At 40.0% G+C, this 12266-nt stretch overlaps 1 protein-coding gene across 1 annotated transcript in view; it reads right to left on the bottom strand.

Moving 5' to 3' along the window:
• tll1 (tolloid-like 1) overlaps positions 1-12266 on the bottom strand; it is a 54787-nt gene that overhangs the window by 5303 nt on the left and 37218 nt on the right. The window contains exons 16-19 of the mRNA XM_075464454.1: positions 10983-11143; positions 10041-10221; positions 6512-6637; positions 1423-1550 (exon numbers count right to left, since the gene is read on the bottom strand). Of these exons, the coding sequence (XP_075320569.1) occupies positions 1423-1550; positions 6512-6637; positions 10041-10221; positions 10983-11143 (596 nt within the window). The remainder of the gene's footprint in view (positions 1-1422; positions 1551-6511; positions 6638-10040; positions 10222-10982; positions 11144-12266) is intronic.

The raw sequence follows: 12266 nt of genomic DNA, 5'->3' as shown, positions 1-12266 counted from the left end.
CCCTGAGTTGGACTAAGAGGGCATAGAAAATGGATGGATGGATGGATGGATTTTATGGAGTCACACATTCAGAGCAGGTGCAAAAACCTGCAAAATGTTGATGTGGCTGATAATGTAATGTGTCTATAAAAAGTGACAGTTGCTGGCAATTTTGACAAGATGCAGTAAGCTTGGCAGGGGCCTGCATGTGTACATCTGTAGACCAGGAATGTGTGTGCATACAGCAAAAGCTGTGTTGTATGCATGTGTTACACTACTTGCATTGGAACATGAGTAGACTTAAGGAAGATTACTGAAGTGAATGTGACTGTGTGTGTGTGTGTGTGTGTGTGTGTGTGTGTGACTGACTGCTTCTTTACTTGTTTCTTTGTAAGGACCGATTTGAGCTTGCAGTCACTTCCTTTCAAGTCTTAGGTTGTACGTATCGGGACATAATAAAAAAAAAATTTAAATTTTTACCAGGTCTTAAAATTAGGTAAATATAACCTAAAATGACCAACAAATGACATTTTACATTGTGTCATTATTCAATGAACAAAAAAATAAGCTACTTGAAAGGACTAATTTGCCTTATATTCTTTAAAAAGCATTAAAAACACAACTGTAGTCTGAGACAATTATTTAGTTCCTCAACAAATAGTACCAGAGGCTAAAAGTACCAGGTACTTTTGGTCAACATGCACCTTGAGTTCAAGACTACTACTGCCTATGATTTCTTCCTCTGAGATTATATATTATCGTACTTATTGCTTGTCTGTTTTTGCCAACCCCCCAAGTTTCATTAGATTTGGCACAGGAGTTTTTGTGTAAACCTTGCAAAGTAACAGATATCACATTTTCATCACAGTCATCCACCTTAGCTCAGGCTGTGTGGCTGTCAGAGAAGTACCACACATGGCTTTCTCTCCATAGTGTCTGTCTCCTTTTAGCCATACATTTAAGACATGATCAATCTATAACACATGGTACATCATCTTCTCTATGCAGAGTCTCTGAAAAACTCATTTGAGTTTATCCAAGAGGAGCAAAACTCAACATCAAAATGTTAGTGACCTTCAGTTGGAATTGTGCCTGATGGTACAAATTATCCATCATTTTATACATGTGCTTCAGCTTAGAAAATGTGGCGACAACTAACTGTGGGTGTGTGTGCGTTGAGGACACAGATGGCCACTGCCCAAGGCCTTTTACTAACCCATGAGCACACGCTTGCAGTTAACCCGAAAATCCAAATGTGCACTCCCCCTTTCACATTTAGGTTTATAAGTGGAACATGAAAAGAAAGATCATCTTGTAAAAAGAGGAGAGAGCAGTCCCAAGCTTTAACATGCAGTATAGCCCTGCAGACAGAACAGTGCATTGTTAGGAGGGAGGGAGGCATGCCAACCATGTGCAGCATGCGATATTTGATTGCACACTTACAATCTTGACTCTGTGTCCCGGCGTGGCTGTGATGTCCCAGGTGCACTCCTTACGGCTAGGATACTTGTCTGGCCAGTTCGGGCTGCTTAGGGTCCCACTGGGGCTGTGGATTTTATGCTCACACTCAGCTGGACACACACACACACAGAGAAACAAAAAAGCACACACATAGGAAGGAAGTTAATATCTTGGCTGTACCGGAAAAGGCCAGAGGAAATGGAAAGGGAACAGGAAGAAGAGAAACAAGAGGACCAAAGGAGAGAGAAAGGATTTCAAAGAAATACATCCTGGCCACAAGTTCAGTGTAAGTTTCACATGCACACATGTAGTGCACAACTACTGCTGCAGCAGGACGTCTGTACAGTACCGTATGTAGCTGCAGTTCTGTGTCAACATACTGAAAACTCAGTTTACTGTTTTCTTGAACTGACAATATCTTAACAAGAGTATGTATGAATAATTTATCTGATGACAGAGTTTAAAGGGAATCCTCTGTAGGGCTGCCCCGAATACTTTGAAGCTTACCACTGACGTGATAATCAGCGCTCAAATCACTACGGAAGAGCTTCATTTTTCAAAGAATTACATATGCATTGCCACAGAAATCCCAAACAGTCCACGAAATTAGAAATAATAATCATGAATTATTCATGACGTACAAATATTAATGATAAAATATAGACTTTTAATGTTTTGTGTGCCACAGCAGGGACAATGACACATGATCATGTAACAGACTGACAAGTTGCAACTATGAGAAAGGTGAGGAAGTGTCGGAGAACAATCTTTGGTTTACAATAACCATTTGGGGAAATGACCCCTTAAAAGTCTTAGTTCCAGATGTTTCAAAGATATAAAATGTTGTGATACCAAAGTGTAACAACAGGTCATTTGTGCATCTGTGTTGTCTCCAAGTCTCGGTCTCCCCATAGCAAAACTTTATTATTCGGGTTCGATTCTCACTGAAGCTTTGGAGCTCTTAATAATGTTATTAGGTCAGAAATAATTTTGTGTCATTTTAAGGCAAAATATGAAACCATCTGTTCAGTTCTGTTATGTATCTCAGCTCCTGTCTTCCCTTATAATATAGGAACATATGCTATATTTATCAAGAATTAATCAATTTAACTGTGTTTAATGGAGACTTCATCTGTGACAAGATTACAAAAGCGGTCTTATCTAGTTTCATGTACTATTATGTGTTGTTTCATGATGACTCAATGACAGTAATGCTCTCCCATGTTAAACAAAACAACAACAAAAAAACCAGTGAGACTTCAACTTGTTCAAAACTCTGCATTTTGGCTGGTAACCAGAGCAAAGAGAGACAGCGTATTAGTCCAGTGTAGCTCCTCTCCACTTGCTTCCTGTGAGTTTTATGATTTTATGGTCCTGCTTAATTATGAAGCCCTTAATAGGCTTAGTTACATTACTAACTTCTTCTGTAATTATATACCTCCAAATAAACTACTGCTATTTTACTGAACGTTTCCCACATAGCCAACATATCTCTTCACATTGTGCTTTTACAAGCAATGACTTTCCTGATTGTTGTTTTTTTTTTTTTTTTATCAATTCTACTTTTCTATTTGAACTCCTCATGAATGCACAGCAGCGCATGATTCCACGTTCTTTTCTACTTGACATTATGCTTCACGTTGTTCATACTTTCTTTTCTTTTTTTCAAATATTGTTTTTTTAGTCCATATAATTTATAGTAACGCTTGTAGAAGATTTTACTTTAATTTTATATCCCTAAATGTGAGGTACGCATTACATTTCTGTATGAAAGCTGATCTATGAACACATATCTATCTACTTACTTACTTACTTACTTACTTACTTACTTACTTCTATGTGTACTGGAAGTATAATTTTCTTCTTCGTAGAGAATATGAAGGTGATGTCACACATAGGTTTAGGGTTGTCAGATTTAGCAGGGGATCAGATTTTGGCATAACACCTGCTTGTGAATTATCAGAAATTTAACTCTCCCTGCATTTCTCCCAGCACAGTTTATCTCCTTTCTCCATCTCTTCCTTCTCTACAAGATTTGACCATCTTGGCACAAACAAAAACTTAAGCTAGCCAGGTAACAGTGATAGCAGGCACAAGTAAGGGGAGAAGATTTCTTAGAAGAAGGTGCTCCTGTCCCAGCATGTAACATCGTCTGACATATCTTTAAATTCTCTATTCAAAACAACAAGGAATGGGTCTATAAAAATGACATCTTGATCCTATGGCTCTGGCAGCTTAACGTCTCTGTTACTTTATGGACTGAGTTACACAGCAGTTAGCTTTGTTTCTGACGCCAGTTGTTTTTTAGGATTTACTGTATCACAGAATATCACATATCACATGGTGCATCTGTTCACAGCATCTGTAGAGCCAAGTATCGCAACACAATTTCAAGACATTTTGTCCTGCAGCATAACAGCCATGTCTAAGCTGTTGAGAGAAAAAGCGCAAACTAAAACTGTCACACTGTTCCTCATGAAAACATATTAGTTGCGGACTAATGCAGTAGCATGCTAATGATTGTAACAGCATGTTATTCCGTGATGATTTTAGGAAGTACATGCCACCCTCTGCTCCAAGTTCAGTTTTTGTTCAATTTTTGCTCATTTTTTTTTATTTTGGAACTCAAGCAAACCCCAGAATATGATGAGTAGTCTTACTTTTCAGTTTACTGTGAAGTAGTCATTCAGTTCTTCCTTACATAGTTCACAATTTTACTTAAACATAGTGTTTCTGGTGCCAATTTGGTTCTCACTGATTGTGACTGAATACCTTTTACAGTTCATTTCACAGGGGTAAAAAGCTAAAGTTATCAAAAGCAGCTATCACAGTCACACATGGCATTCAAATACATGTGGTGTGAGTTAGATGTATGCCATGGATTTGTGAAGGTGTTGGCAGGCAGAAGGCATGTTTAAGACAAAGGACTGTGTGTTTGACGGTGACAGCTTTCGTTTCTCAAAGACATCAAACCCTTGCACAGAATTAAAATAAAAAAAGAACAGAAAATCATGTAAAGAGGGATTCTGTGACAGGAAAAGCTTTAAATATAGATGTCTTCTTGCACACACACACACCACTGTTGTAGAAAACCCTCCCATCCTGTGTAGTTAAAAAAGGCTAAATATTCATATGATACAGCTTTCAGGCCTGGCAATGTGTTTTCTGACATGGCAGCAAAAGCAAACTATTAGTACCATAGTATGATCATGTTACCAGTAATTAAATGGATAACACAACATTTAAGTTTAATACATGTATTCCTTTCTAGAAAAGAGTAAATGAGATTCCTGAGACCAGAAATGTGGATTTGCTCTGTTCTCTTTTCTACTGCGAGTGTCTTATGATGCTACACAGTATCTTAACCAAAAAGGCCAAATTAATGATCTGTCCAACATGAACAGCACATGTAATATAGTCCAAATATCCGTCTCACAAGCACGCTGAATTTATGTAGATAACCAAATGGACACAAGGCTTGTCATGGGAGCATGGATCTGCATGGCTGTGCAAGGTTACTGGGTCAAGCCAGTCTCATGCACATATAAACACACACATACACAGAGGAAGACAGCGCTACACATGAAGCTTTTAAGCTCCCAGATGTTTGAAACATGAGTCTTTTTATGGGCAACACAGGGAGCCTTTAGTGAGGTGTGCATGTGAGTACTGATGTGGTGTTGGTGTGTGTGCACATGTTCAAAAGTTCAACTTCAAAGAGCTCAGTATAACATGTCAATTCAGACGGTGTGTGTATGTGTTTGTGTATAGGCAAGTAGCTTTTAATAAATAATGTCTTCTGTCAACTCAAAAACCTTTCCACTCTGTATGTGTCTACCTCTCAAACACACATTATAGCGAGCACAGTTTTAGTGACATCCAGACTGTGTTGAGTCTTTTGGGATGAGTTTGAGTAAAGTCTAAACTCTTTTTGAGACGAGTTCAAGACAAGTACCAAGTTTTTTAAAATAAGTCCCAACCCCTGGATTTTATATCCCATGTATCAGCGGTCCCCAACAACAGGGCCATAGAACGGCCTCCGGGTTACAAAGCCCTTTATTTTTTTACCAGGGTACCAGTGGTATGGTAAACATGATAATGATAATAATTGAATAAGCATATCACAAAAAAGAGTGACTTTTCATTATGACATTGAATACAGCAGTAGCTACCGCCTGTATGAAACCAGTCGGCTTAAGATTTCAATGTTACAATTTTAAAGGGTAGTTCTGCTCTGAACTTGGCGCAACCTGTTAATGCTGCATCTTCACACCTTTCAGGCAAGTGTGAGTCCAAGTAGAGTCTCAAATACTTCAGGGCATGAAAGGCCAAGTGGCAAGAGGCCAAACGGTAGGGTCGTGTCAGGAAAACTGGGAGTGAGTCTTAAGGCCTGATATGTTTGATGCATCAGGCATTGCAGTAGCAGATTGATAATTCGCTCGGTTGTCCTGTTATAAGAACCGCAACTTCACAGTTTCAACTTGTGGTTTACTTTTAAGCAGTATTTCATGCATTTGTTACATTTGAACTAATTGTACCTTTTTGGGTTCTGACTGCTCATACAGATGCCTGTTGAGATACTGCTCACAGTATTTCCAACAACTCTTTGTTTTTTTTTGTTTTTTTGGAAAAAAACACCTCTTGTGCAGCACACTACAGGTTGCAGAGTTCGGAAGGTGCATGACCAATCAAAACAACAGCAAATCAGCTCATGCACCAGATAATTTGATTTAATTTTTGTCAATTTTGGCGTGTGCCACTGTTTGCAAGGTTGAGAATGGCGTACGTAAACTTATCTTAGGTCTGCCTGCATCCTACTCCTCAAGCCAACAGCTTTGCTTACAGGCTTTAAGTGTGGAAGTATATGCTCAGAAAAAAAAAGCTTCCCTCAAATGATAGGAATCAGTCTGCTGTAACGTCGATGTGGCTCAATTGACAATGACTTTCTGTTTCTTTCAATGACTGTTTTTATAATCTCGAACATGCTCTTGTGGATGTGTTAACAACATGCACATGCACTCTGTTGTTTTTATGCCAGTGTGTGTGTGGGGTGAGTGCACGTGGAACCCACCTTCCTTACAGTCATGTTTGTTCTCATGCAGTACAAAGCCATGACGACACTGACAAACGTAAGAGCCCACTGTGTTGATACACTCGTGCTGGCAGCCGCCGTTGTCCTTGCTGCACTCATCTTTGTCTGTGAGAGATACACATGCAACACATCACTCATGTGGAAACATCGGAGATGAAGTGGAAGGAAGGGAGAGAAAGAAGAGAGACAGCAGGAAGAGGCCCCAAAAGAGGGGGGAAGTGATGAGGAGAAAATCAAAGTAGGCAGGTCAGTGACATAAGGGAAAGCTATGGAAGTGGTGAAGACATTAACATGCTCAAAAAGAACATTATTCAGCTGTCAACCTTCTATCATAAGGTTAAAGCTCAGAGGGATGGTAAAAAACAGAGCCATCCCGGCTTTCAACACTGTCTGCAGGCCAAACTGTTACTCAAACATTGAAAGATTTCTACAGGAAAGGTTACAGATAGGAGAGTATAATCAATATAAAGCACTAATTCTGACAAAAGCTTTAATTGATATCAGTAGGCCCTGAGAAAGTTTGTTGGTGGGTGTATTACTGGGGATGCTGATTGTTCGTGGTCACAGCTGCTGTGTGGTCACACTGAAACATTTCTGACTATAACAGCTGTTTTCAGAACAGCTGTATTTTCCTCAGGTCAGACTACCAGTGATCTATCAGCCAGACATGTTCCCAGAGGCAACTGAGGAAAAACTGTAAATTATAATGAGAACTTCAGTCTTCACATTATATCTATTGTCTGATATTCAGAAAGACAAGTATTCTTTATTTCCATGCCCTGTCCCCGTATACTGTAAGGTATGTGGAATATCAAAATCCCCTTTAAACTCAAATCATTTATATTTAAATGAACTGCTTATATTCATATCATGGTGTTTAAAGAAATTGTGGAACATGGCAGAGCAGGGCTATTCAACGGATTTAAAATGTCATGAACCATTTTTTTTGCACAATAAATTGCTCATTTACTTTCCAGCCTGGAATTAGATATCTCCATGCTTGATATAACCTTACAACCAGCAACCTCTGAGCTCAACTGTCCATCAATGATGTTAAAAAAAAAAGCCTTAGAGATTTAAAATCTTCAGCTATAGCAATTCAGATCTATAAAATGATCTTGCGGTCTAAGGAATCATTCTAATGCACACTTTCTTCAAAATTCCAGCTGACACACTTGATATCTTTGTAAGATTTTGGATTGACCCATTGAAAGACTGAATTTAAAAACAAAAACAAAGAAACGATGCAATTAAAGTTTTTGGGTGTCAATCATTTTCTCGACCTCTTCTTTTAATTCAGGGCTTCTTCTAACCACTCAGCTTCACCTCTGGGTGGCTGGCTCACGACAATGCACATTATTGAGGCTGGATGCTGCTGCTCCAGCAGAGCAGATGACAGGGTGGAGGAGGAAGGAGCAGGGAAGACTTGCTCTACGTAGGGTTGCCACGTTGAGAAAATGAGGCTGGAGAGGTGGAGATGGGCCAATGACTGCACAAGAAAACAGACAATGTACAGTGGAGAGTGTGGGAGACAGAGCAGATTGTTGTTGGGTATTTGCGCCTGGGAGCAAGAAACAGATTCCTATAAGGAGGTGTGAGATTAGACACAGCCGCTAACTCTCACCTCAACTCAGCTAGATCTGATTTTAATGAAACCACCAAATCCTCCTCCTCCCCTCTCTCTCTCTCTCTTCATCTGTGTGTGCGCGTTTGTGTCTCTGTGTCTGATGTGGAATTATGGTGCTATTGTGGGCTCAGTCTCACCCTATCACTGGCTAAGAAGCTTTGCAGTCGATGCCGCACAGTGTTCATTGTAGCTGTCTTCAGGTCAAGCACAAAATGTCCACACGCCCTCACAAGCGCATGAACGCACTCACATGGATTAGTAGTATGTGGGAGGCTGAAGGGACCTCCCTACAGCTGCTGGCTTTTATCCAACCAAAAGCTACCCATGAAAGCTTCTGCCAACAGCTGAGCCACATGGCAACTTTGAACACACACAAATGAGCACATATTATCTTTATCTGAGTAATTTGTGTGGCACCACAATCCACTGATCAGGAGTTCCATGTGCTCTGCAGACAGTAAATGTTGGATTAATTTATCCAACTAACACGTTTACTTCTAAGTAAGGAGAGTAGTAGAAGAAATGTGAGATCTGGATCTAATTTACATACATGCCATTAATCTAACATTATTCTATTGATCTGTTGGATACACAGCAGTGTACCAGCAGTTGGGCAGGGGATAAGTTTAAACATAACTCCCTTTTTCGAACAAGTCAATAAGCACACAGAAGTAATTAGAATTTTGAGTTAATATTTCAGTTTTGTGTTAATGGACACTGCTGTCCCACAACACAATACATCAAGAAAATGGAATAGCCATTTAGTCACAGCTGGCAAGGAATCATTCATTTAGACAAGAGAAATTTGCAGAATGATGTGATGGTAACATCAAATCATCATGATGTGATTCCTGTGAAAGTTGTAGCCCAGGCTTGGTTGATACTTAGTAATAGAAGCAAGAAACTGGGCCACAGCAGGTTTCTCTCAGGAAGAGAATGGATTAAACAATGATCCATATCACTACGGAAGGATCCATCCATTCCCTCGGACCACACTGCGGACCAGAGCCAATCGGACATCCCGATTGTGAGCTCATGTTACCTCTGAACTTTGACGAGGCAGTCAGCTTGTTGTTGACGCGACCACGAGTTGGAGAACGGTTGCGTTTTATGTCCTGGCATGACTCAAACACAAACATACGCTCCTGACACAGTGCCAGTCTGTCTGAGGGAGAGAGGGAACAGTGCAAGGTGGGTGCAGGAGGCCGTGGCCCGGGTGGAGGCTCGGGAGACAGCATGACAGTCAAAACACAGGTACATATAGCAACACTGATACTCGGAAGCAGCCACAGCTGAACACAGTAGATGCTGACAGGAAACATGAGATCAGACATCCACATGGTCATGTATGAAGGAGTAGTTCAATAATGTCTCTAAACGCCAGCTTTTCTGTTGTTGCAAACCTCTGTTTCTACAATTGTTGACATGCTTTAACTACAAGAGTTTCTTCTTTTCTTTTGGTAAGAAGACAGAACATCACTAATCTTGGATTATGTGACCACTATTATAATAAAAACTAAAATATATATTCTGGTACTTCTCGGGCACAACAAAACCTCTGGGTGGGCCGTTATCTCACATATGTACGTGTATCATGGCAAAAGTGATACTCTTAGACAAATGTGCCTGATAAATCAAAACAATCAAAATTTATGAAGTTCGTAGGAGGACAGGCGCTGAGCTAACCTTGTAGATCTGGCAGTTTCAGTGGATTCCAGTGGTGTTAAGCATCAAAACCCACAAACCACTCCTGCACTGTATTTCACTGCTCCCATATCCGTCTGTACACCCAGGGTGTTCCAAACACTCATTGTGGTTAAAAACCACATAAATGCACCCTACTGACAAAGACATGCTAGCACACTCACTCATGAGCCTCACCTGAGAAGAAGTGAGCTTTGAAGCCTTTCTTTGAAACGGTGTTGTCAGACTTGAATTCGATTCTCATGTTGTTGTATTGAGATGTGATGACTTCGGGGACTTCAGTGCCACAGTATTTACCATGCAGCTTAGAGTCAGATGAGAGACCGCTCCGCACTTCAACGTAATCGTATTTGCACACCTAAACAGACGAATTCTGTAAGACTCAAAAAGGACGTGACTGACTGGTTTATAAACATGTAAACACACTGGCCACATTTAGATGGACAGCAATATTCAGACTTTAAACTGATGAAGACCTTACTCATAGCAAGAAATTTTCTTATCACCTTAACCGGAATAAGGCCGCATTCCAAGTAAGTAAGCAACAATCATAATAAACCATGTGAAGTGTGTGGAATTTATTGTTGATTTTACCTTAATTGCAGTGATACATTCTACTGGAGTTTGTACAGCATCTTGCAGCAAACACTGTTACTTTGCTACACTGCTCTAGGCTCCAGAGTTTTTCTTAAGAACACTGTTGCTTATGTTGGGCTTGCTTTCAATAGGCAATGTTTCTATCACAAAATGTGGAAACATTGGCCATAACAGAGTTCAGTGCGGAATAGTAAGACCGCAGTAAAAAGAATGATGATGTACAGTAAAAAGTAGCAAAAAGTCTCCCCAAAAGTGAGGGAGAAACCTGTGAAGGCTCCGTGTTTTGAAGGACATGGTTTTAATTCAGCTTTTGGATGGTGCACAAACATTGCAACTGCATAAGGGGATGTAATGTGGTCAATGAGTCATTACTCAGACTATGCTCGGCATCATGTAAACAGAAATATGGATGGAACATCTTGGCTGAAGCTATGAATGTCACAATCAGAATATTGTCATATTTGGAAAAAGATCAACAGTCAAAATATTGCTGCTCATGTACACAAACATACTCATGCTTACCTCGTTGCCCTCCAGCTCAAAGGCCTCAAATTGCATGGAGATGCGGTACTGGTTAGGAGCCACCACCTGCCACACGCAGTTTTTGTTGGGTGGATATTCTTTTGGCCAGCCAGGAGTGCTAATGGTCCCGTTCAACTTGGACAGGAGACCGCCACACGCCGCTGCCAACACACATGTACAACCAAATAAAACACAGATACGAATGCAAAGATTATTTGAAAGGTGAAACAAACTGAGAGCACTAACGTTAGGTGGAATGAGTCCTCCACAGAGAAAACTTTGAAATGACAGTATGTACAGTTAGATCCAGGAATACAAATCAAAAGATACTTGGACAACTGACTCAATAGTCATGTCAAGGCTAGGTGTGGGCTATTTCTTCATCATTTTGTCATTTGTGAAACTAGTAAAAATCAGGAGTTGCGGCCAAGTGTGGGATTTGCATTTAATGAGGTTAGTGATAGCATACAGACTTGGAAGTGAAACAGGCCATCATTGGGTTGCTGGAAAAAAAAAATCCATTGGGCAGATAGTGAGAACCATCAAGAATGTGCTCAGCAACATGTACCATTTTACCTTTCTGGAACTATGTAAATGTTGCCTCAACATTTTCAAGAAATGCAATATTAGGTTTTAGAAAATACAAAAAGACATTAGGCCAACTTTTATTGTATTTACAATAAACGCTGGGGGGTTTTAATGTTTTTATGGACCAGTTTTGAGTTTTTCAGAAAATCCTCTTAGAACCCTTTTAGAATACTGCCTTAGGTCTAAATGGGTTAAACCCCATCTAGGTTCCACAAACCATTTTACAGTGACGTGCTCAGGAATCAGTAATCCATCCTCACACATACAGCACTTGTAATTGCAGTATTGCAGTACTTATTTCCCAATGACTTATAACTGACAAGCCAGGAGTTTTACATGATAAAAAAATGGAGTACTTCACAAGGAAATCTTGGGTTCAATAGTTTTCACTTGCTGCAAGTGGCTATTATTTCATGGGGAAGTGGGCAATGTTACATAATGCAGACTACTCACAAAATGCCTGTCCTTCTCTTAGCCTCCCCTGACCCTCTTATGACTCTTCCGTGAGGCATATCAGCGGTACAGAGATCTGCCCATTTTTATTTATTGTGCTCAAGACTTAATTAAGCCCTTTTTTCCATGTAAATTCTGTAACTTCTCCTTTTTGAGAATTAACTGTATATAGACTTTTTTTAGTTTTCCAGCACATTAAACCATTTAAAACTTCTGCCTTTTTTAAAAAAAACTCACATCGAA

This window comes from Odontesthes bonariensis, chromosome 4 (assembly GCF_027942865.1).
Source record: "Odontesthes bonariensis isolate fOdoBon6 chromosome 4, fOdoBon6.hap1, whole genome shotgun sequence".
Lineage (NCBI taxonomy): Eukaryota > Metazoa > Chordata > Actinopteri > Atheriniformes > Atherinopsidae > Odontesthes > Odontesthes bonariensis.
The sequence above is the reverse complement of the archived record's forward strand: the minus strand, read 5'-3'. Positions and strand labels throughout refer to the sequence as shown.